The sequence below is a fragment of the Podarcis filfolensis genome (genome assembly GCF_964270895.1).
Source record: "Podarcis filfolensis genome assembly, chromosome: 6".
In the NCBI taxonomy this organism is placed as follows: Eukaryota; Metazoa; Chordata; class Lepidosauria; order Squamata; family Lacertidae; genus Podarcis; species Podarcis filfolensis.
In genome coordinates, this window is record NC_139609.1 from 86997867 (window position 1) to 87023240 (window position 25374).

The following is a 25374-nucleotide window of genomic DNA, read 5'->3' on the forward strand; positions in this document are numbered from 1 at the left end:
GGACCGAACAACTGGAGCTCACCCTGTCATGCGGATTTGAACTGCCAACCTTCTGATCGGCAAGTCCTAGGCTCTGTGGTTTAACCCACAGCGCCACCTGCGTCCCATACAAGGAGCCATTATCAGTTTTAAATCACTGTTCAGCACGCAAATCAAATGGACGTCCAATATGTTGCTATTACAGTGGTACCTTGGGTTACAGACACTTCAGGTTACATACGCTTCAGGTTACAGACTCCGCTAACCCAACAATAGTACCTCAGGTTAAGAACTTTGCTTCAGGATGAGAAATCGTGCTCCAGGGGCAGAAATAGTACCTCAGGTTAAGAACAGTTTCAGGTTAAGAACAGATCTCCAGAACGAATTAAGTTCTTAACCAGAGGTACCACTGTACTTTATCTCTAATTACTCCTAGGAAATATTTTTGAATTTCCTATACTTATCTTTTGAACAAGACCATATTCTATCATTGCTGGAAACCCAATTTCCCCTAATATGGTTATATTTCTGCCTTGTTTCAGAAGAGTATTCAACATAGTGGAAACATTCTTGACTTCTTCATTGTCAAGTCCCTGCAAATTGAAAAACAAAAATTTCAGTAATTATACAAAAAACTTTACTTAACAGGATGAAAACAATGGGTTGGATCCAGACTTGTCAGCTACAAATGAAGGACTCCTTCCATCCAAAAGAAGAAAAAGATAAGACCCAAGAATCTGAAGGGATATGGGGGTGGCAGAAATGTTGCTGATTCCCTCCTTGCCCCACACCAGCACCAACTTCACAACTATTTTGGGGGGCCCCGACCCCTTGAAGTCACATATTTAAGGAAACATCTTTCTTTAAAAAAGAAACTGCTTGTCTCCACAAAGAAATTGAATTTTACATCACTTTTAATGATAAAATCAAAGTCATCTTAAAAAGGTAAAGGTAAAAGACCCCTGACAGTTAAGTCCAGTTGTGGACAACTCTGGGGTTGCAGCGCTCATCCTGCTTTGCAGGCGGAGGGAGCCGGCGTTTGTCCGCAGACAGTTTTTTTCTGGGTCATGTGGCCAGCATAACTAAGCCTCTTCTGGCACAACGGAACACCGAAACCAGAGCAGTGCACAGAAACAGTGTTTACCTTCCTGCCGGAGCAGTACCTATTTATCTACTTGCACTAAGCCCAAGAGGCTCAGTGGTTTAGACCACAGTACCACCCAAATTGTAAATCACACACAAAAAACATTTTTACTCCTAAAATGCCATTATAACTGGATAAATATGTAAACAGCAGCAGAATAAAAGAATAACAATGCTTTTACTGTAAAATGCATGCTATGATGAAACAATCTTAACAGTCCATTTAAAAGTGAACAAAAAGAGGGAAAAGCAATAGAACTTAAAAGACCTCTCTCCTGTTCCCACCCAACACAGGTCTGTTGACAAAAAGACAATGGAGAAGAACTTAGAAAACATTGAGTAGGTTCATATGTGATTTTGTGCTGAGAGATTAACAGAAATATGGAGTCTGTAAACTCACAACAGACAATTTTCATCTCAAAGAGGCAGAATACTATCAACAATACTTCATAATACTATCAAGCCCATGGTTCTCCTATAATTCAAACTGCCCTAAACAATATTTTATACAATATTCCACTATGTACTGATGTAACACAAAAACAAAAATCCATTACCTGGCATATAAGTTTGTCTAATTTATTGAGAAACTGTTTGCTGCATTTGTGAGAAATGCCACCAGAAAAATCAGTTTCCAAGAACTGTTCCAATGCTTGGAAGTCATTTTTTCTTGTAGCATCATCTATACATTTTTCCAGCTGTCAGAATGGGGAAAAAACACACAAATACTACTACTTAATACTTCAGTTACATTGAGCACAGTGACAAATCTTATGCAAATCTGTATTTTTAATCAATCTTTTAATTAGGACTAAAACGCTTTTATGGCTTTTTTAAAATAAAAGAGAGGTATAGTGCTAAATATTAGAAAGATGTTAATGTTAATAGCAATTACTGGAAAGGGGAGATTATTCCATTGTGCAAGCAGAAATCCTTGCGTTGATGGGATGTTCAAATAGCACTACACCGGACACAACTCAAAGTTTCCATGCTTACAGTGGCTTCTCCATTCAAATCAATGGAAGTGACAGCTGTATATATAAGCAAAGGCATGTACAGGCAATGCAGCCCCTTTCTCTGAAATCAAAGGAGGGGAATATCATGTAGAAGCTCTATGTATGCATTTGTACACGTTCCTTAGGAATTAAGAAACAATTACCTGTTCCTGAATCAAAGATGCTTGGAAGATATATAGTGGTTTGGGTAACCATGTGTGCATTCAATTATACTGCAGTAGTTCCACTAGTTTTATTATTTTATGCACATTCAAAGCAGGAGGGGGAAGGAAAGGGTGAGCTAAACATCAAATAAATCAATTTTCTACAACTCTTTGGGGTCTGGATTGAACAAAAAAATCATTCTTGGGAATAATAATGTATAAGGCCTGTAAGGTAAAAGGTAAAGGTACCCCTGCCCGTACGGGCCAGTCTTGCCAGACTCTAGGGTTGTGCGCTCATCTCACTCTATAGGCCGGGAGCCAGCGCTGTCCGCAGACACTTCCGGGTCACGTGGCCAGCGTGACGAAGCTGCTCCGGCGAACCGGCACCAGAGCAGCACACGGAACGCCGTTTACCTTCCTGCTAGAAAGCGGTACCTATTTATCTACAGTGGTGCCTCGCAAGACGAAAATAATCCGTTCCGCGAGTCTCTTCGTCTAGCAGTTTTTTCGTCTTGCGAAGCAACCCTATTAGCGGCTTAGCGCTATTAGCGGCTATTAAAGGCTTAGCGGCTTAGCAGCTAAAAGGCTATTAGCGGCTTAGCAGCTTAGAAAAAGGGGGGGCGAAAAAAATCGCAAGACTCGCAAGACGTTTTCGTCTTGCGAAGCAAGCCCATAGGGAAATTCGTCTTGTGAAGCGCATCGAAAAACGGAAAACCCTTTCGTCTAGCGGGTTTTTCGTCTTGCGAGGCATTCGTCTTGCGGGGCACCACTGTACTTGCACCCGGGGGTGCTTTTGAACTGCTAGGTTGGCAGGCGCTGGGACCGAACGACGGGAGTGCACCCCGCCGCGGGAATTCGAACCGTCAACCATGCGATCGGCAAGTCCTAGGCGCTGAGGATTTACCCACAGCGCCACCCGCGTCCCTATAAGGCCTGTACAGACTATTAAAAACAAATACCGTATTTTTCGCTCTATAACACGCACCCGACCATAACACGCACGTAGTTTTTAGAGGAGGAAAACAAGGGAAAAAAATATTCTAAACGAAAAAGTGGATGTATGATTTTTGTGGTTCATGCTGTGGCCACAGACATGTGATCTGACAGTGAGTTTGGAGCAGCCCAATGCAAAAATCCTGAGGATCCATGTGGATCCATGCTTTGTAACCACATTTTTGCACCACTGCGGCTCCAGGCAACAGTGGGTGCGTGATTTTTTTGGTGCAAGATGTAGCCATGGACATGCTATGTGATCTGATGGTGAATTTGGGGTGACCCAGTGCAAAAATCCTGAGGATCCATGTGGATCCGTGCTTTGTAACCATGTTTTAAGTGGGGAGGGAAGGAAAAGCACTCAAGGGACAAGGAGCACGCGTGGGGTGTGTGGAGAAGGATGCTGCTAATAATGAAGAAGAGGGGTATAAGGGGAGAAGGCTCCTCTCCTCTCCCGCTTTGCTCCTTTAAAGAAGCAGGCTCTCTGTCCCTCTCTCCTCCCCACTCAGCAGCTCTTCTCCCGCTTTGCTGTTTCAAAGCGAGGCACGGAGGAGGGAAGGAAGGGGAACCATGGAACCTCTGTTCACGACTGCAGCAGATCCCCCCCCCCCGCCACCCGTAGGCATTCCCTCCATAACACGCACAGACATTTCCCCTTACTTTCTAGGAGGAAAAAAGTGAGTGTTATGGTGCAAAAAATACGGTACCTTATGCCCGTAAAACTAATATTTGGTAATGTAAAAGGCTAAGCTATTAAAACAAAAACAACTCAGAACAGATACAGAGCAGCACATACCTGTCCTTCCCGCCTCCTAACAGGCATTTTGACAGTTTCATATACTTAACCTGAGAGGCAAAAAATTGAGAAAATGCATTTTAATTAATATAAATATACTGTACACTACAACTGTTTAATATTACTGATAAAATGTAACTTTTCAAACACAATAAAAATGTACAAGTAAACTGATGGTTAAAATGATGTGTTCTTTAAGATTATCTGTTGCAATCAAAACCTATTTCTTCTTCAAAATCTGACTCTGCATCTACTTTACAATAGTATTGATTCATTTTATGTAGTAGCGTTATAAGCCCCATTGAACACAGTTAACTTCTTCCAAGAATACATGCAAACATTGCAAGTTATGCAACACAATTTTCACCATTTAATATTTGAACTGGTGCAACTGCCTACTATAGCAGTTGTCCTTGAGAATGGTTCAGAAGCTACAACTGATGAAGAATGCCTGCTTGCTAAAGGCAAAAATAGATATAAACATTAATATACAAGGGCTTCTCCAACAGTATCTGTACATTTCAATGTGTTAATAAATCCAGGCCCAGCATACCTTAGGGATCTGAACACTTCCATTCTTTAAGATCAGCACCCATCAAATTTGGTAGATGGATGATGCAGGTCTTTTTCAGTAATGCTACAACTTCTTAGCAAGAGGTCAGCCAAAGTCTGAGTGTGCAGTTACTTAAAAACTCTGCAACTAACCTTATGCCAGATATTAAAGAGCAGTTCCACATTCAACAAGCTAGTCATGTTTACTAGGGCATGTGCCACCATTGAATTTAGACCCCCATTTTCCAAGAAGGGACATACTTGATTATCAGCTGAAGCTTGGTATGAGCTGCTGTCACAGCCTTAGCCTAGCTATCCAGTAGGCACACATCCAGAAGCACTCCCAAGAAGTGAACCTGATGATTTAGTGGGATTATCTTCACCACTCCACTGAAATTAGGACTGCCATGGTTTATTATAATATTGTTAGGCTGGTTTCAAGTTAAAAATAGTGCATTCACTTAAATCCCATTGATTTCACACTAAGTACACCTGACAGAGCAATTCAAATCTCCTTGCACCAGGCCTTTGGGGGGGAGGGGGAAGTATCCTGCTGGCTGTTGAGACTCCATCTACAGTTACACCAGCATCACTGCACTGCCATAGGGGTCCTCCTTCCACCTGTTATCAGGCTCAATTGCAGTGCCAGTGCCAGGCTGCAATTTCACTGCCCCTTCCGTCTGACATGCATAGCAAGGCTGCAGATACAGAAGTGGCCCTATCGCTCCATAAAACCCTGCCAGGCTAGGGAGCTGGTTAGGATTAGATCCAACCCAATGCCATTAGGTTTATTAGCCAATGTATGTAATTTTGAACTTTTGGAGTGACATTGCTTCCTTTTTTCTTGCACAGGCAATAAAAATGTACGCAAACTGTAACCTCCCTCAGTTGCATCCCAAACCATGTTTGTTTATGTTTTGAATGAACAATGAACAAATTGCCCTGGAGTTTACACATTTATTTATTTTCATTTCTGGGATAACTGTTCCTACAGTAGAAAACATTATATTGATGGTCTTCTTTTCTAGGACTGACAAAGTTTGAAATTGTCCCTAGCTGTACCTTTAATGATGGTTCAGTGTGCAGACACTAATGTGATAATGTTACAGATAGGTAGCCGTGTTGGTCTGCCATAGTCAAAACAAAAAAAAAAAATTTCCTTCCAGTAGCACCTTAAAGACCAACTAAGTTAGTTCTTGGTATGAGCTTTCGTGTGCATGCACACGAAAGCTCATACCAAGAACTAACTTAGTTGGTCTTTAAGGTGCTACTGGAAGGAAAAAAAATTTGTTTTTGTTTTAATGTGATAATGCTTAGCCCTGTGTAGTGAAAAACTTCATACTCTGATTACTTCAGGTCAGCATGATTTAAAGGCACAGGAACAGGTATGACTAGGCAAGATCCAGCAATCTAAGCCCTTTGAAGGTTTTTTATCATTTCTTTGGTAGCTGCCTAGCAGCAGTAATTATCAAAGCAACTACAACCATGCTACAGCAGTATGAAAAAAGCTGCTGTATGCTGCATAATTGCTAGTAAGAATTTGGGGGTAACAAGGATGAGTTTTACAGTAGATAAGCTGGGGTTAACACTTGCCTGGATAAATGCAGTTTAAGCTAAAACTCTCAACAGGAGCAGTTTCTTGTCTCCATGAAGTTCAAGCGGACCAAAATACTCAAGGAAGACTTGTAAAACTAATGACTTATTTTAAACCGTTTGTATAACCTCCCTTAGGCAAATGTCACCCACTGTTCCCTCCCTTCCCTTGCAGGCTGACAAGAAACATTTGAAAACGGGGGTCCGTTGTCATGTTTCTATCCCCAATGTAGAAACCGGTGGGTAAAATAACCCAAGGGGCTCAGAGGTTAAAAAGGCGAGCGAAGCAAATACGAAATTTCCACGAAAATTAGCTAGATTTCTCTCAGAAGGAAAAGGAAACCAATGATCTAGCAAAATCAATGCCAAGAAATCCGAAGTGGAATGGGGGGGGGGGAGGGGTATATCAAAACAGGAGGGTTGCATCCGGCGTTATCCATACGTGAGACAGACGCGCTGAAACCAAAAAACGTGACTAACTTAGGCACTTTTTTCCCGTGGGCCTGCTCTACTCAGCGGCTCTACCCTGTTACCTGGCCAGCGCCCTCAGGCGACAGCGGCCCTGAAGCCGCGGCTGCGAGGAAAGGACGGCTTAGGCGCTTCCCTCACACGACGCCCGAACGAAGCCGCCAAGACGCGCCGCCGTCCCGCCAGCCAATCACCTTTCCGGAGGAATACGCCCGCCTCGAGGAACCCTGACAGCCAATCGTTTTAAGCCGTCCTGAGGTGGAAGGCGGGGTCACTCAGAGGCGGGCAGGGGAGGGGCGGGGCGAGGAAATCCTCTCTCCCAAGTCTCACGCGGTCACGCTCGCTTCCTCCTCCTTCTCCACGCTGCCTGTTCCTTCCAGCCAATCAGCGGGTGGCGAGAGTGACTGATAACGGTCGTTGTCAACCGCTGTTTCTCGCCCCGCCCTTCTCGCTCCAGAGGTTGACGCGATTGTCGCTCGCAACTGCTAAAGCTCTGTTAATTACTTGCGCAAATGTCGAGTGCTTAATTTACTGTATTTCTATTTTTTTCCCGCCCCCCGCGAACGCACAAACTGCCACGACCATCTTTAGGGTCTCTTGAGTAGTTTTCCCTTCTCCACAGTATCCCTTCAAGTGCTTTTCAATTCACCTCAGTATTTTCATAACGCCCTCGCTTCATTGGACTTCATGATAAATGGCGCTAGTTAACATTTATTGTTATTGGTAGTAATGGTACCAGTCATAGTAAATAAATACCGCTTCCATTTTTTAAGATGTGAGGGGAGAATTCACTAAATTGCTTTCAAGTTCTTAAATCCTTCCCAAATTCTAGCACTGTTGTTGCGTTTAAAACAAAAATGTGTACAGCTGAGAAACGAGCTCATTTTGGGCGAGCACATGTGGCTCGCTGAAACGCTGCTTCCTTCGCTGCACTTTCTAAAAACGTAGAAAAAGAAGCGCTGAGGTAAATATTGTCCCCCACAGACTTAAAAAAGGGGGCAAAACATCCAGCAGCAGCCACCCTAGTGCCGTTTTATTCAAATCAGTATGTGGATTTTCTAAGTATGCCACTTCAAGCACTGTTCTACTTGTAATAACATTTTTTTTAAAAAGGGAATAGGAAATAGAGTGTTAAACCTTGTGAGGAAAATTTATAAGCACCACCAGATGTCACTGTAACATAAGAAAATATAGGCAACCTATACAGTAGTACATTGCAGCTTTTAAGTACATTTGAGGAACATTTCGCCCCTCAAAGAATCCTGGGCTGGGAATTGTAATTCTGTGAGGGGTAAACTACAGTACCCAGAATTCTTTGAGGGGAATGTGATTTGAATGTGCTTTAAAGCTACAGTATCGAGTATGGGTTAAGCCCCTTGCCAGATTGTGCAGGAAAACATTTGCATCTGCAGCTGTGCAAGGACATGGAAATGCAAGGGGCCAAAACGCTTTCAGTTAAATTCATTGTATGAATTAAATTCACAGTCCCAACCCCTCATCCCCAGCCCCCTCTTATTCAAGAGGGGCTTTGTGGCGTGGCAGAGTCATTGCCACATCTGGAGCCTGGGAACAACAACAAGCAACACGTCGGTTAATAATATACTGACAATATTTTTATAACACTATACTGTTTTGAAATATACTCAGAGTCGAGAGTGGATTTCATGCTCTTTATTCAGCTCATAGTGGTGAGGAGGAATGGAATTTTCCCCAGAATGTCTGCTTTATATACATTATTTACACAATGGGCCCCACGTGATTGGCTAATTCTGGGATTCTCCTGTAGGCCAATCAGGTTGCGGATTCACTTCCACCTGGAGGTGGATTGGGTGGCTCCTGTGGACCAATCAGACTGCTGCATTCTGGATCCTATTGTTCTATCAGACTGCTGCATTCTGAATCCTATTGTTCTAGGACCAATCAGACTGCTGCATTTTGGATCCTATTCAACTCAGTACATGACATGTTTCAAAATTCATATACAAAAGACATATAATATGTGCATAGAGTCCCAAATTAATAAGAATCAAATAAATGTTCCATGAACAGGAATGGTAGGAGTAGTAAGTCACTGTCAAAGATCACTGAAATGGAGGCAGAATGCCTTTCCACAGTCAATTTCCTACAAACATGAGATGATGGGTGCTCCAAATGTCACTGAGCACAGCAGCAGACAGAACAGTTCTTCCAGGAAAATGTACTGTTTCAATGATAATTCTTCATCAGCTGGCAATAGTATAAAATGAAATCCATTGCATTCAAAATACAATACAGAGATTGAAATGACAGGCCTGCATATAAACAACCAATAATAAATACATAGCAAATTAATTGTCCCCAAAGGTACATCAAATGGCCATGGAGCCTGGCCAGTTGCAGGGGGCAGGATAATCAGGCATGATCCCTGCACAGGCACAGGTCCAATCAGGTCTGGATTGGACCCAATGGCAGCGGGTGATGGCTATGAGACAAATCTGGAATTCTGGGCTGGCTCCACTTTGGGGCTTTCTGCTGGCAGGGATACGGCCGGTGAGCCTTTCACCTGGCCATATGCTCAGCAGATGGAAGGGGGAGGACAATGCCACGTCAGTCACTATGTCAGCTGAGATTGGTGGGAGGCCAGTTCAGCTAAGAGAGCCCAATGGAAGGATGCTTCCACTTTTGTATATTGTGCCGCCCCTCAGTTAACTTAATTGATTTTAATATGTGCTTGACTAACGTGGTGCACCCAGTTTACCATGCAGATGTTAAATGTTTTAATCCTAGAAGCTAAAAAGAAGAAAGAAGTCGTCTCCAGATAGTTATCTCCCTCCTCATTTTATCTTCACAACCAACCTGTGAGACAGGGTCTGCTCTAACCCAGAGCTTTCCAAACTTTTCATGTTGGTGACACCCTTTTTTTTTTACATGCATCATTTCACAACATAGTAATTCAGTTGTACTAGTAAACCAGGGGTTAAACGAACCCCTTACCAGCCCCGGAACACGGGGAGTGTTCGTGAGACACAACTACACACTGCAGCTGACACACCGACATGTCGCGACAGTTTGGAAAGCTTTGCTCTAACCAACTTAAAGTTGGGACGCGGGTGGCGCTGTGGGTAAAACCTCAGTGCCTAGGACTTGCTGATCGCATGGTCGGCGGTTCGAATCCCCGCGGCGGGGTGAGCTCCCGTCATTCGGTCCCAGCTCCTGCCCACCTAGCAGTTCGAAAGCACCCTTAAGTGCAAGTAGATAAATAGGTACCGCTTTATAGTGGGAAGGTAAACGGCGTTTCCGTGTGCTGCGCTGGTGCTGGCTCGCCAGAGCAGCTTCGTCACGCTGGCCACGTGACCCGGTAGTGTCTCCGGACAGCGCTGGCCCCTGGCCTCTTAAGTGAGATGGGCGCACAACCCTAGAGTCGGACACGACTGGCGCGTACGGGCAGGGGTACCTTTACCTTTAACGAACTTAAAACAGCTATTTCCCCTTAATCCCCCCCCCCAACAGTAGGGAAAACCTCTTCTATGATGGGCCCTGACTGCAGGCATCATCACAAATCAAAGTGGGCTTTTTCTTCAGAACTATCTGTTTAAAATGTGCACCTACATGCAGACTTAACTGATTAAATGCCATACAGTTAATCAACTTTCTTTCGTTGGGTGATGGCCCCAGATATCTACTTATTTAGGCAAAATGTACTATTTAGTTGATTATTGTCATCCTTCTCGTTTTTTAAACAATTTTTTTTGAATAGTTGAAAATGCTTTGGGCACTGGGGTGGTTGTGGTCCACTCACTGACATCACAGCTTGCTTGGTACCAGGCACCCTGAACCCTCCACCATGTTATAGATCTGCGCAAGCTGTTTTCATGCTTGCAACAAAACAGAGAAAGTGCATCTGTAAATACTGTCTTTGCTACCAGTGGTGCCTGTTGCCTGTTGGAACAGTAGGGCAGAAGACAGGACACCAGCAGTCCATGAAGCCACTTTTAACATATTGGGGAAATGTCCCTATGATTTATATATATTAGTTGTCTCATAAGCCAGTCCTTTAGGTGACAATCTATTTGGGGAGGGGGGGGGACACATTTGGCAAACAGACCACACTGACTTTTGGGTGGAATTATATGCAGATGTCGCTTTCAGATTTTGCGAGAGTAAAGAGGGACAGTTAAACAAAAAGTTTCCATGATGACAGATCCCAAAGCCTTGCGCAAAGTAAGTTTATTTGATTTTGTTTTTTGACAGAAAAAGCTGATATTTATTCAATCTGACCGGAGCATGCTTGAGGATACGGGGGCGGGGGAATGATATTTGTAACAATATCGTATGACTTTCAGACAATAACACAGATGAGTGATACAGTTCAAGGCCAGGTCTGACTTGGAAGAAAACACCTGCAAAGTTCATAAATAAATAAATACACCAATCAGTTTTCAGCCATTCCTGAGAACGTGGCATCTTACAATGGAAGTACAACAAATAAATCCTGTTTCATTACTTATTTTAAGGACATTTGAATGTGACTCATTTCTATGCTTTCAGATCCTAGAAAGTTATGGTCAAAAGCACCAGAGCAGGAGGGAACAAATACATAGTTCAGTATCATTGTACAAATTCAACCAATAAAAGGCTGGTTTAAGTATGCGCACAACTTGCTTTTTAAACTTCCAATTAAATCACACTTGAAGATAAACTGAAGGTATACATACACATTTATTATCAATGTCTTCTGCTGAAGAACATTCTGTGGAAGAGGTCAGGACGTTTTCTTTTTTAAAAAAATAATATTTATTAATTTTTTCCAATCCAAATTATACGAATTATCCAATAATCAAACAAATCCCAATGTTATGCCTAATTATAAATTATTTTTCTTATTTAGCTGACTTCCCATACTTTGAGATTGGAGGGAATCCTAATCATCTCATATTTCTACTGCATTTCAAAATATTACAATAATTCCCTTAATACATTCTGATATTAATTCTTCATTATTTTCAACAGCCTCTGCGTTCATTTTGCAAGTAAGTTTAAGTCCAAACAAAATGTTTCTGTGTGGATTCTTTACTCTTCTTCTTTATAGTCCAAATCTGTAGTCCAAGATTCCCCCCTGTAAATTCACATCCTCTCTTCACAAACTGGTGTTTCTGCTGAATCAGTCCAGGAGCTTCCACTGCAGGTAGCTGCCATATCGACAAACAGTCCAGATAAAATCAAATCATGGCGTCTGCCCAATGTTGTTCCTTAACCAGCTGCTATTCAAACATTAGCTTTTCCCGGGGAGCGGGGTTACCAAGTAAGCTGGAAGTACAAGTATTGAAAAGTAAAATATTAGAGGTTTTCCCCACCCCCACCCCATAGCAATGTAAATTGATTCAGCTAGCTGGTCAGTCTACTTTCGGTTTCACTCCTGGCAGGACGACGTTTTCAACTGCCTTGCCATAACCTTATTCTGCTTTCCAGATCCCCATGTGTGTTCTGATGCATACACAGAGAGTTCATGTGCATGGGTCCTCGCCATTCAGTCCAGAGGAGGGTGGTGCTTTGCAGGCATGAAATGATGCCTCTACAGCCCTGGTCTTCCACTGAAGCAAATGCAGTAGCCCTTGAGGACCAGAGAGCTCCGTGTGTCCACCAGTCTCCTGAGACCATGGTTTAACTATACTGTGGCCATTTTAAATGTGACGTAACACATGGTTCTGAATCAGTACTTCCCTGAATTGGATTTACCAAGCTCCTATCCCCTTAAAACCTGAAAAAAAGCCTGGCCATCTGTTGGAAGCACTGTAGGCATTCAACTCTGGCCTTTCCAAAACAGCTGTAAAGCAAAGTATTGCCTTTGGTATGCTTTACCTGTTTTAAGGAGATTAAAAGATATTTTGGGTGCTTTGGGGTATACCAAGCAAAGAGAGGACTATAAATACAAGTCAATGAATGCATTGAGGACCAAACTAAGCACCAGGATAAGTGGAGAGCTGTTTCCAAAAATCTTAGTGGCACCTCCATTACTAGTTCTGCATAACCTGTCGCAGAACTTACACGTCACACTTTGCTGCCTTTCTCCTCTCCTATTCCATGCCTTCAGCTGTCAATGGAACTTGGCAACGAAATGTAGAACATCATGACATCACAATTTGAGTTAAGTTCTGCTAGATATTATGGAGAGAATCTGATGCATGATGATCATTTGTAGCAGCAGCTGAATGCTTACTATGAAGTCTTGCTCAGACCTGAAGATGTGATCATACAGTCTTTGTGCCACATTGGAAGTACAGGTCAAGCTCCTGCTCACAGATTTGGTGCATGGTGGGAGAAGGGAGGAGTTATGTTGTGAAAGCGGAAATCCTTTCACAGACTAAGCAGGTGAGTTTTATACAACCCAGAGCATCAAAGGATTGGGTTTCTCTTGTGACTGTAATGCTTTTGTGCATGAAGCTGCTGCTGCTATGTCAAACATCAGCTATGCTGATCCTTATTCAAATTATGTGCAAAATCATCAGGATCTTTCACTTCCAAGTATACACTTAGCTTTGTTGGAAGGACCCTTAGAATCCCAACATTTTCAGATCCCATCCCAGATTGGAAAATGGTCAGCCATCACCGAGGCTGAGAAAAATTATGGAGCTCAGAGATGTTTTGACTTTGCATAGATAAAGCTTGCTGGCTCAGTTTTAAGCTGACAAAGACTTTGGAAGGAAAACACTGCCACAAACACAATGGCAGGAACTGCAAACTAGCTGCTAAACACGGCAAAAGGCTTGATCGGGTTCTCATTTGCTTGTTCCAGGATTACGCAGGAGCAAATCCTTCAAAGACAAATGAAATAAATCATTTGTGTTTTCTTCAAACTTTCTGCATTCGAAAATAACCAACCCTTTGACTGAAGACCAAGAGAAAACCCTCTGCTGTAGTGAAAATACTTTCTGCTGGTATAAGATCAAAGATGATGAACTCTTGGAATGTGCGGCTTGAGCAATCTAGCCATGAATATTCCTATGAGGAAGCCAGACTTCCTCCACAAACTACTAAGAGTAAATCAGTGTCAACTTCACAATAAAGCTCTAGTGCATATGGCAACACGTGCTTTGTCATTAGGAGAGAAGGTCCTGCCACCCACCTTGCTGTGTATTCCTAGTCCAGGGAAATTCTACCCCAGCATCTTTGGGATACTTGGATAGTGTGTTCCAGATTCACTGTCTGGCTTCTGATCTACCCTTACCGTGTAAACTCTTATCCTGTTTGAACAGGGTCTATTTAGTTAGGTCTCCCACAGACCTGTCTGTACTCCTTTCATTCAGGGCCCCTCAGTCTGATCAGCTAACGGCTCTACCGTAGGAACATATGAAGATGCCTCATCTAGAGTTGGGTCATTGGTCCATCTAGTTCAGTATTGTCTACTCTGACTGGCAGTGGCTCTCCAGGGTTTCAGGCAGGAGTCTCCCAGCCCTACCTGGAGATGCTATGGATGGAACGAGGGACCTTTTGCATGCAAAGTAGATGCTCTACCACTCAGCTGTGGCCTGACAGTCATGGTACATATTCATCACCCCCAAGGTTCTTCTCATACGACTGTCCCCAAAACTATGCATTCCCATTCTATTTGAAGCTTCCCTGATTAAAGCAAATAAATCTCTGTTTCTCCAAATGTAGCAAGTCTGCAGTATCATTTTAAACGGGAGAAATTCCCATGAATTTTCTGCATGTATTGGTGCTTATAAATGCATCCCTGTGTGGCAAAATCGAGATGCAACTACAGCAATGGTAAGCTTATTTGGAAACAAGCATGTGTTGTTTTTAATATCTGATGAGCCCGGCCTTGGCTGGGGATAAATAAAAAATTATTACTATTATTATGTTTTACTACAGTTTTATAATTGGTTGGAAGCCGCCCAGAGTGGCTGGGGCAACCCAGTCAGATGGGCAGCATAAGAATAATAAATTGCTGGTGCTGTTGTTGTTTCCTTATGAGCATATCGCTATTTCACCACATGACAGCACACTTTGAAGTAACCTTGGGAAAACAGCAAGGTCCTCCCACGTCACATCAGCATTTTCTTGTAAAAACAAAACCAAAAAAACGGAGAAAACTTAGCTCAACAGAAAGGAAAAGGGTTATTGCCCGGCCACTTCAGAACCAGATATTTCAAATCAATGTAGGAACAAGATCGGGTGGGCTTTGAGCAGGTTTTTATGGGTGTACCCTGAAAAGCAAGACCCTTTCCCCACTGGCCCCTGCAGTGGGAGTCACCACGAGAGATGGAGCACTTAGCTTCCTGGATTGTGTTGACTGGGGAGGGGAGAACCAGACCTCTGACACCAAGTCCAATCACAATGCATAGAAAGGGAATCAGGGAGGAGCATATTTCTTCCTTCTCCACAGCACCTGAACTGCTATTCCAGCTCTTTGCCACACAGAAAGGATTGCCAAGCCCCACAGCAACAAGAACAGCAAACTCTGCTACTGCAGCGTTATTTAAATTTACATGGTGTTTGCTTCGTGCCATTTGCCTTTAGCTTCTTATCCGCTGAAACTTTTTTGGCAGGAACGTAACTACCAGCATTCCCATTCTTTTTGGGATTTGGGCAGGCGTGGGCTGGCAGCCCCTTGAGAGGGACAGCTGAACCGTGGAAGGAAGAGGGTTGCTTGGGTGGCCGGAGGTTGCCAGCTCCCTGGATCATAGAGCTACTCTCAGGAGGATGCTTACTGACCAACGGCTGCTTGGCAGTAGGCCGTTTTTTGGCTTCGCCTCGTGCTTCACAAGGCCGCCTGGGGCGAGCTGAGAAGCCACACGTCGCTTCAGCCATTTTCAACTGACCTTCATGGGGAACCTGGCTGGGTCCTTCGCCATGCAACTCTCTTCTGTGACCCTGCTGGCCGGAGAGGACTCTTGGAAAACCTTCGTGGACACTCAGTTGTTTCTGCAGAAAAGGACTGTGCAACGGTTTGTTTTTGCCAGGGCTTTTTAAGGTCCGGAGGGCACCGGGAGCAGTCTGAGGCCTTGTCTTGGCCGCCTTCCCTTTCTCAGCCTGTATAGTCTGCATCTGCAGCCACTCCAGCTCCAAAAGCCGGTCGACGTACTTCTCAAGCGTCCCCGACGGCTCTGGCCGAGGTTCTGATTTGCATTCCGTGTTGACAAATGCCACCAGCCCTTTCAAGTCCCACGTGTTGAAAGGGGGCGGCAGGAAGTCCGGGTAATAGTAATCGGGCTGCTTGAATTTTGTGTCAAAGAGGTGTTCGAAGCACAGAGGGTCAATCTCTTCCGCTCGCAGGTTGAGCTCCGGCGGGGTGCAAGGCGAAGGGGGAATGGGGATTCTCTCCGAGTCGGAAAGGTCACTGGCGCTGTCCTGATCAGAGTCGTCTTTCATAATCCGCATGGATTCGAAGTCAAGGAACATCGCGTCAGCAGAGACGCTTTGATATCCAGGGACGTAGGGGTCTGCTTCAGCTGAATGCCCTCCAGGGTTTCTCTCTAAATTGCTTTTTTGCTTGCAACAAAAACTCTGAGTCAGCCCATCTTCTGCGCCGCTGGAATCACTCCAGGAAGCATCCTTAAACACAGAAGGGATTTTGCTCCAGCCAGCCTCGTAATACTTTCTGACCAGAGGTTCCTTTTTTAACCTTGGCGCTTTGTACGAAGAAGTGCAAACATCTGTTGTTCTAGGCAGGAAAAGAAATAATATTTAGTCTTTTTTGCTTTTCAAAAAGTAAGGCAAGTCATTGCCACAAACGTATGATTGCAAACCAAGCACAAAAGGAGAAAAGACAAAATGTACAAAGACATAAAGATGGTGATATGATCAAGCTAGTTATAAAAATGTTCTATAAAGCAGAGACAGGGAAGCTGCAAGCCTCCAGATGTTCTTCCCATCACTACCAGCCATCATAGCTAACAATAAGGGATGATGGGTATGGGTATGATTTGTAGTTCAGCCACATCTGGAGAGTCACAGGTTCTCCATACCTCTTATCAAGCATCTTAATGGCATTTCATATTGGGTGGTCTTTATTAAAAGGCATTGCAATGGTCTGTAAAAGATTGCTTCTATTTTCCGCCCCCCCCCCCGGTTGCCACTTTAAACAGTGCTACTGTTTAGAAAGCCTATTTACCCACATCGAAGTTGAAAACTGCTTGAATATCTGTAAGCCCCGATAGAGCAGTATGAAAACCTGATGTTGGAGCTTTATACAGTAGAAAGCATGAAAGGAAAACAGAATATACTTCCTTTGAATTTTGGACACGTATACCAAAAATGAACACTCCGGTATATCTGCCATCTGAAGCAGCAGGGGAAGCAAAATCTCATAAATGTTTTCATAAAGGCAGGATATTAAAGGCTCACCTTGATAAAGTGATACCACTCCAGGCACTGGAGTATTCTGTACTCTTCCTACATCTGATAAGAAATCAGCTGCAAAAATCTTAAATTTACAAGGCAATCCGATACTCAGAAGTAAGCCTCATTAAATTTCCCGGTAAGTGGGTTTAGCATGGAGCCAAAGTGATACCCTTCAGATCATAGAATTGTAGAGTTGGAAGGGACCCTGTGAGTCATCTAGTCCACCCCACTGCAATGCAGAAATCCTGAAGTAGGACTTACTGAAATTCCCTCATCTGCACAGCTCATATGGTTGAAAAACTGTCCCTTGCCTCAACTGACCTACTTACCTGTAAAACAGGGATGGGAAACATATAGTCCTCCAGATGTTGGACCACAACTCCCATAATCCATGGCCATTACTCATGCATTGGCTAGGGCTGAATGGAGTTGAAGTCCATCACAATCTTGGACAGAATGTATTGTCAAACATATTGCTCTGCTTTCCTTTGGACCACATTGCTGAGGCAGAGAGGAGGGTCTTATCTTCTGGGCAGCCCAGGACCTCAATACGCATGTCCCAGGCTTGTGCCCCGGGGAGGTCACCTTGGGGCTGATAACACAGCGGTTTGACTTCACCCCTGCAGACTCACTCCATTGTCTCTCAAGACAGACGGATGACAATGACGACAACAACAACAGCAGCAACCTAATGGTATGATCCTAAGCATGTTGACGCAATAGTAAGTCCAACTGAGTTACATGGAACTTATGCCCAAGGAAGTGTGCATGGACTTGCAGCTTTTTCTGTTTAACTTGCGTGCCGAGACCCCGCAGCCACCCCCTCGTTGGGAAATAACTCACACAGAGATGAGGATATTAGGTTTATGTTATTGGGCAAATTTGGCCACAACTTTATTAAATTAAATTACAGAATGCGAGCGGTATTGGCTTAGGCATTGATTGGACCCGACTATATCTGATTCCTGCCAGGTGTGCAGGAAGTCTGGTAAGGGTAAACCACCGGTAGGGGGAGCCCTGTCGATGCAAACCAACTCAAGCGCCCCCTGGTGTTTCCATCGGGGTCGTGTCAAGGCCCTAGCCCCCAACTGGGCTTCAGACAAGATCAACACCCCTGGATTCCTTTAATGGAATACCCTTAAGCATGGAGGGGCAGGTGATGGCCACACCTCACCTCCCCCACACCAGTCCTCTAGCTCGCTCCTCAGTTTAAATGGCCCCGGCCACGCCCACCCAGCCAGCAGATTGGCTGGCCGGGCTCTGACATGGCCGGGATCTTTGTCCCCCGGTGGGGAGGGTGTGACCACGCGGTCCACCGCAACTCCTCCCCACTGGGAAGTGGAGCGGATTTACTCAACTTCTGTTTACTTCTGTTACTTACTTTAACTTAACCTTAAACTTACTTAACCTAAACTTTAACTTCTGTTTAACTTACTCAAGAAAACTGCTTCTAATCTGTTTGGAACACAGCTCAACATCTCAGTGGCGTAGCTAGGCGCTTGGGTTCCCGGGACGTCACATGCTGCCATTTTGGGCAGCGCGGAGCCTGGGCACCAAGTCACTTCCAGGAGAGGCGCATAGCTCAGGCACTTGCAGGCCCCACGGTAAGTGCCGCCCCCTGGGTGAGTGGCACCCACTATGCTCTCCTCCCCCCCCCCGCTATGCCTCTGCAACATCTTTCTGCTCAGCTGAGTTTAACCAGACTGCAGCATATTAAACAATATTTCTAATGATTAACATCTTTTTATAAACAATATGGCTAATGCATGTTAATTTGGATCTAAAATTAAATGCTGGCAATTATATTAAAGAAGGAAAAGCAGATGTGAAGGAAACCAATGAACACTTCTTATTCGTTCTGGGCAAAGCCCATGCTGAAATCAACGCCATTCAATACGTTTCAGCTAAGCTGCATGTTTGCAATTGTGAACATGTGCGTTGTCTGGATATGTGTTCCAAAAAAACTTCCTGTTTCAGGAGCGTGTCTGGTTAGCATAAATGTTGAATAAGAAGAAAACCTGCACCTGGCAACTTTTTACCATGTGATGAAATAAAATGCATGATTTAAGATAAACAGGAAAAATAAAGGTGGCATGATTGCCTTTTCAAATATGGGTCTAGCCCACAGCTGCTCTGTATTGTAGTCAGGGTGGATAAAAATCAATGGTTTTTTAAATTAAAAAAATGGATTTTATTGATTTAAATCAGATTTTTAAAAATTTAAATAGGATTTTTAAAATAAAATGCTTTTGGAGGAAAAATCTTTCTAAAGATAGTTTTCTATTTAAGTTACATTATAGTCCAAAGGCTATTCATCAGGAAATAAGGATTTGTTTTAAGTTTTTCATGTGTGCTAAAACTCAATCTAAGTTTTGTTTTTATTTAAATCGTTTAACCACATCAGTTAACAAACATGGATACATATGCTATAATGTTGTTTTAGTTAAATAAATTGTTTAAATTGTTATTAAGCTAATGATTATTTCCTTCCAATAAAGTACAGCAGAAAAGTTGACAATAATTTCATAATTACCTGTCTTTGTATTTCTAATAGCATAACCAAATCAGTAATTTTTTATATAAGTGTAAAAACTACGCTGAAAATTTATTATTCCCAAAATGAAACCTTCATCTGGATGCAAATATTAAGATTATACCAGCAAGAATTAATCTTTCTCCAAAAAAATGATTTAAATCAAGTCTTACTGACTAGTGATTTAAATCGTGATTTAAATCAATTTGCTCTAAATCAAATCCACCCTGATTGTGGCGCTCTTCCCCAGGCTCAAAGCTTGTATTACACATACAAATGTGATCCAGATTTTCTGTACTTTGATAACTTCTTCCCCAACAATCCATGCTTCAGTTCCTCTGCCCTTCCCTGCAAACCAACCCACCAACCCAACGCCACTTACAATTGTTTTTATCTAACACAAGTTCATCCGCACATCAAGGTTCCAGCATTGATCATCCATAAGTGGCGAAAGGTGAACAAAAATCACCAGCATATTGCCCAACCAGTCAGTAGTTTGGAACAAACATTCATGTCCTATTCCCAGAACTTTGCAAAACTTGACCATGCCAACGGTTGTGTTTCTACCTACGCAGTCTTCATTCGTGCATGCAGTGGGCTTGTATATACACTGCCAAGAGAACTTTACCTGTTTTGTTGGAGATTTTCACAAAGCTGGTTTTTTTCTTTGTAGTGAAGAGTTGTCTGCTTGTGTTCTCCTGCATGACAGGAAGTCTAAGAAAAATCGAGTAATGTATAGTTATAACTGAAGTTGGAAAAATACAGAAAATGTCTGCCAAAAAAAAAAATTGCTGCCATGAAGCGTAAGAAACTTTACCTTTTCAGTAGCGGCTGAAATATTTTTGCCAAGTCTGCTGGGAGAAGGTCTTATATGTGGTGGCGATTTCTTGATTTCCTTGGCGCTTGGATGGCTCTTTCCTCCACTGGAACTATTAATGATTAAAAAGAGGACTGTTTTCAAAGGGGTTTATTTAAAAAAAACACACCAGAATATTTTTTTCTGTTTGCAGACATTTCTAACCCATTACAGAAATCTCTTCTAATTCTCCTGCAGTTGTTAATCCTGTGTCATTACGCCTATGAAATTTTAAATGTGCCATTTCCATTAGCTGAAATCCATTACTGCATCTGTTTTAAGTGTGTGTTTGGGGCATGGACATTTATAGGACCTTACCCATAGAAGAATGGCAAAGACTTCTAAACTTGTGATTTCTAACAGCAAATTTTAAAGAATGAAATACTTTTTTAGATTAGAAGGAAATATAACTATTGTTACATTTTAGACAGTTAGAATTTAGGCTTACAATCAAATTTTTTTTTTAAAATGAATCACCTGTATCACGTTGTATCTAATAAATAATAATAATAATAAATTTTATTTATATCCCGCCCTCCCCAGCCGAAGCTGGGCTCAGGGCGGCTAACAACAATCAAATAATCAAACAATCAAATAATCCAACATTCTAAAAACATTTCATTATAAAAATTAATTAAAATCAAATTAATGGCAACCGTTAAGCAAAATTCTGTGCAGGTTGCCAGAGGAGGGAGTCAGGCTGCGCCTTGACCAAAGGCCTGGTGGAACAGCTCTGTCTTGCAGGCCCTGCGGAAAGATGTCAGGTCCCGCAGGGCCCTAGTCTCTTGTGACAGAGCGTTCCACCAGATTGGAGCCGCAGCCGAGAAAGCCCTGGCTCTAGTTGAGGCCAGCCTAACCTCTCTGTGGCCTGGGACCTTCAGGATGTTTTTATTTGCAGACCGTAGGTTCCTCTGTGGGGCATACCAGGAGAGGCGGTCCCGTAGGTACGAGGGTCCTAGGCCGTATAGGGTATGATCATCATCTGGTATGATTTATAAAGTTCCTGGGCCCATACTCTCAGATGCTACCTATGCCTTTAACTAAAGATGTGGTCCACTTCAGATGTTGTTAAACTACAACTCCCATAATCTCTGACCACAGGTTATCCCCACTGCGCCTGATGGGAGTTGGAATTCAACAAAATCTGAAGGGCCACAGCTTCCCCATCCCTGATTTAACTTCTCCAAGGCACCAAATGAGGACCCAAATGAGGACTGTCAAGAGCAGGCTTCCTTAACCTCGGCCCTCCAGATGTTTTGAGACTACAATTTCCACCATCCCTGACTACTGGTCCCGCTAGCTAGGGATCATGGGAATTGCAGGCCAAAAACATCTGGAGGACCGAGGTTGAGGAAGCCTGGTCAAGAGTTACCCTTCTACCACTTTCCCACAGCTCTTAGCCATTCCTCCACTGTCTGGGTCTAAAAGTAGCGCCTGATTCTATCTTGCTGGTTTGGAACACTGAAAATACAGGTGCCATCTCTGGGTTAGGACCTCAGAAGTCTCAGGAAGCACCAGAATGGTCTGTGGTTCATCTCTCTGGTTTCTGCATTCTGGTTAGGAACTGTGTTGCCTCCTGCTCCTATTTCCTCAGCTCTCTCTGTGCTGCAACCTTGCCAGCCATTCTGGGAGCCTGCTAATGTTTAGGCAAGTAACCAAGCAAATGGAGGGCAATCATCCATATTTCTGATAACCAGATGGGCTTCCTTGATCCAGCAACTACCCACAGGCCTCTCTCTGGCTTGTGACAATGTGCCACCCCCATACGCGGTCTCTGGCAATTGCTGTAAGTCTAAGGACTACCTATCCTTTTTGCTTCTCTTGACTCACTGGACTAGGTTGCCAGCATATAAATGTGGGGGGAAAGGTGGTGGTGTTTAGACAGCCAGTGGAAACAGATCACTTATTGTGTTCACAGGTGTTAAGTACTTCCCCCACCATTCGATGCTGCCTGTGTTAAGAGACAAGGAAGAAAAGGGATTTTACAGGAGATGTTCAAGATGATATAGAGTTGGAAGGGACCCTACAATACAGGAATATATGCAGTTATCCCTTATGGGGATTGAACCTGCAACCTTGGCATTATCAGCACTCTAACCAACTAATCTAATCCATGAGGAAGCAAATGCTGGTGTTCCAATAACACTACTAGCTATCGAGGCAGTGCATATGCCATGCACTTCACTATCTCTTGTGGGATGTGAGGATATTTGTACAACAATCAGAAATAGGTACTCCGCGTTCCCATCACCAAAACAAAACAAAAACCTGAGTAAATAATATCTCTGCTAATTACAATTTGCATTAATGTGCACTTTAACGACAAGATACTAAAACGTGATGTCACAGGGTGCAAAATTCAATTACGGAATTCCCTGCCCAAAGACATTTTGATGGTCACTAGCTTAGAAGTGGCTTTAATATGAGATAAGAGAAATTCACAAAGGATATACCTGAAGGAGCGTCTCCACCCCCATCGTTCTGCCCGGATGCTGAGGTCCAGCGCCGAGGGCCTTCTGGCGGTTCCCTCATTGCGAGAAGCAAAGCTACAGGGAACCAGGCAGAGGGCCTTCTCGGTAGTGGCGCCTGCCCTGTGGAACGCCCTCCCATTGGATGTCAAAGCGATAAATAACTACCTGACATTCAGAAGACATCTTAAGGCAGCCCTGTTCAGGGAAGTTTTTAATCTGTGATATTTTAGTGTATTTTTGGTTTTCTATGGAAGCCGCCCAGAGTGGCTGGGGAAACCCAGCCAGATGGGCGGGGTACAAATAATAAATTATTATTATTATTATTATATGGCTATCAGTGACTATCCGCGAAGTTAAATGCAGTATACTTAACATGAAGTATACTCCATGCAGTTAAGTATACTCCATGTTCACATGCAGTATACTGGGGGAACAATCAATCCTGGAGGGCTGTTCCCTTCAGATCCTTGTAGACTTCCTGGAGGCATCTACTCAGCCACTGTTGGACTGGATTAGACCCTTGGTCTGATCCAGCACAGCTGCTCTTCCCTACTTATATTCTTTAACTTTACTAGCCCTTTTGAGTCTTGAACCCGATATTGCAGTTTGCTACTTGAAATAAACGTCGGCTCGCCGTTCTCATGCAGTTTGTGGTCGCAGGCTGAATTTAGAGCAGCTACGCACACAGAAAATGGCAGCAAGATTTAGGTCAGTATATATATACCCTCCCCCACTCCTACACTTTGAAAAGCAGCCATGGAACAAAAATCGTCACACCAACAAAAGTTCACAACACTGGCGGATTGAAAACAGCCTGGGGTGAAACAGCACCTGTGTATTTGAAAGCTAACAAGGTGTGATAGTGTCTTACCTGAATTATAAACCAGGGGGTTCACCCACCCCCTCAAAAAACACATTCACACACAATCCGGTATGTATCTACTCAGAAGTAAGCCCCATTGTACTACATGAAACTTACTCCCAGGTATATTCGATTGCAGACTTAGCTATCTATATCCCTGTTCCAAAACAAGCATGGTACCTAAACAACAACATACGCACGTTCAAGTGCGATGTCAGAATGATATCACATTTATTCTGAACTATAAGTGCATCATGCAGTGTATGTCTTATATATCGATCGGTTCATCTTGATGCCGGCTTATATCCATGGCATATTTTACATAAAGAAAAGGGGCCATATTTGAGCTTTGGTATTGGTTTGCGACACAAGGAAAGCAAACTTGTAACAGCTATTTGCATAGATGTGGAACAGTAAATTTAAAAACGTGGGGGGGGGGGAGAGATGCATTCTAGCCTAGCTCTTTCCCTGAACTTCATCAACCAGCCGCCCATCTGCATGTTATCATTCCATTAAAAAGCGACGCGTTTGCATGCGCATATCCGACTGCTTCCAGAACGAGAAAAGGGGGGAGAGATCCTTACGTTACCATTCCTTTTCCTTCGACGATCTCATGGGCCGGAGCTTCGTTTTGCAGGCTCCCTGCGCGCAGCGGAAAGGGATACTCTCGGATGCCGGGTCCCATTATAGGCGAATGGCTGCTTTGGGGTTGTCGTTGCGGTTGCTTTTACATCGGCTGATGCGCGATCCTACACCTTGCAGAATCGGATCCTCTCTCCAGCATCCTTTGGTGCGCCCAAGGCAAAGCAAGGAAGCGAAGGGACGCGGGGTCTCTCTCTCCACCTCGCAGCCTCCGGTTGCTGCAGTAAACAAACCCCATGCATCCCTCCCAGGCGCTCTCTCCGTCTGTCTCTCCACGTGACTTCCCTTATCATATCAGTGAGATTTAATCAGCCTTCTCTCCCCGGTGGTATCAGAATCCGCGGCGCGCGCGCGCACACACACACACATCAACCCGGACTTTGCACAAGAGGCAGCTGCATTATTTATCTAGCCGCGTCTGCAGATCCTTGCAAAGCCGTCCACCGCCGGGATATGGAAGCAAAGCATCCACCCCCCCCCCCAAAAAACCCCAGTGCTGGTTAGGTGGGCCATTGAAGTCGCAAGGCATTGTGGTCTCCCGGAGGGACTTCCCTGTGCGGAGGGAAGAGACCATCAATGACTGAAGGGATGCAAAAATCCTATCTTTGATTTATTATTATGTTGCGATCGTCCGGGTGCAGATGAGGTGGGAAAGGGTCTGAGACCTGGAGAGCCCCATCCCAAGGGAAGCGGGGAGAAAACGGCTTTGGAAAGGCAAAATAATAATAATAATAATAATAATAATAATAATAATAATAATAATTTATCATTTATACCCCGCCCATCTGGCTGGCCTTCCCCAGCCACTCTGGGCGGCTTCCAACAAAATATTAAAATACAGTAATCCATCAAACATTAAAAGCTTCCCTAAACAGGGCTGCCTTCAGATGTCTCTATTATTATTATTATTATTATTATTATTATTATTAATGTATTAAATTTGTATACCACCCTATACCCGCAGGTCTCCGAAAGCGTGATGGCATCAAGGCAGCCGCATCCCT

At 43.7% G+C, this 25374-nt stretch overlaps 2 protein-coding genes and 1 long non-coding RNA gene across 4 annotated transcripts in view; all 3 read right to left on the bottom strand.

Annotated features, from left to right (window-relative positions):
* Window positions 1-6871, bottom strand: part of SYCP2 (synaptonemal complex protein 2) — a 45164-nt gene extending 38293 nt beyond the window's left edge. Inside the window, exons 1-4 of the mRNA XM_083618316.1 lie at window positions 6749-6871; window positions 4071-4120; window positions 1680-1820; window positions 442-572 (exon numbers count right to left, since the gene is read on the bottom strand). Of these exons, the coding sequence (XP_083474442.1) occupies window positions 442-572; window positions 1680-1820; window positions 4071-4097 (299 nt within the window). The 5' untranslated portion in view covers window positions 4098-4120; window positions 6749-6871. The remainder of the gene's footprint in view (window positions 1-441; window positions 573-1679; window positions 1821-4070; window positions 4121-6748) is intronic.
* Window positions 6872-10874: 4003 nt separating this feature from the next.
* On the bottom strand, window positions 10875-13990 carry LOC310764825. Its single transcript, XR_014549238.1, has 2 exons — window positions 12522-13990; window positions 10875-11436 (listed from the first exon to the last, which is right to left on the bottom strand). It is a non-coding gene; the product is annotated as an uncharacterized lncRNA (long non-coding RNA).
* Window positions 13991-14526: 536 nt separating this feature from the next.
* Window positions 14527-25062, bottom strand: FAM217B (family with sequence similarity 217 member B). 2 transcript variants are annotated; one of them, XM_083618848.1, is made up of 4 exons: window positions 24313-25062; window positions 20357-20468; window positions 20168-20253; window positions 14527-16326 (listed from the first exon to the last, which is right to left on the bottom strand). In XM_083618848.1, exons 1-4 carry the CDS (start codon window positions 24411-24413, stop codon window positions 15138-15140), a joined length of 1488 nt encoding a protein of 495 aa, XP_083474974.1. In that variant the 5' UTR covers window positions 24414-25062; the 3' UTR covers window positions 14527-15137. The 2 variants fall into 2 exon arrangements, with proteins under 2 accessions (XP_083474974.1, XP_083474975.1); XM_083618849.1 differs by having other exon boundaries at window positions 24318-25061.
* Between the last annotated feature and the right edge of the window lie 312 nt (window positions 25063-25374).

Excerpts from the sequence above, each read along its gene's own strand:
- FAM217B (XM_083618848.1), bottom strand. The coding sequence starts at position 24,413 with ATGGGACCCGGCATCCGAGAGTATCCCTTTCCGCTGCGCGCAGGGAGC. Across the intron at positions 20,469-24,312 it reads GAAGGAAAAGGAATGGTAAC|TTCCAGTGGAGGAAAGAGCC; the intron begins GTAAGGATCTCT and ends AATCATTAATAG. Across the intron at positions 20,254-20,356 it reads TTTCAGCCGCTACTGAAAAG|ACTTCCTGTCATGCAGGAGA; the intron begins GTAAAGTTTCTT and ends GATTTTTCTTAG.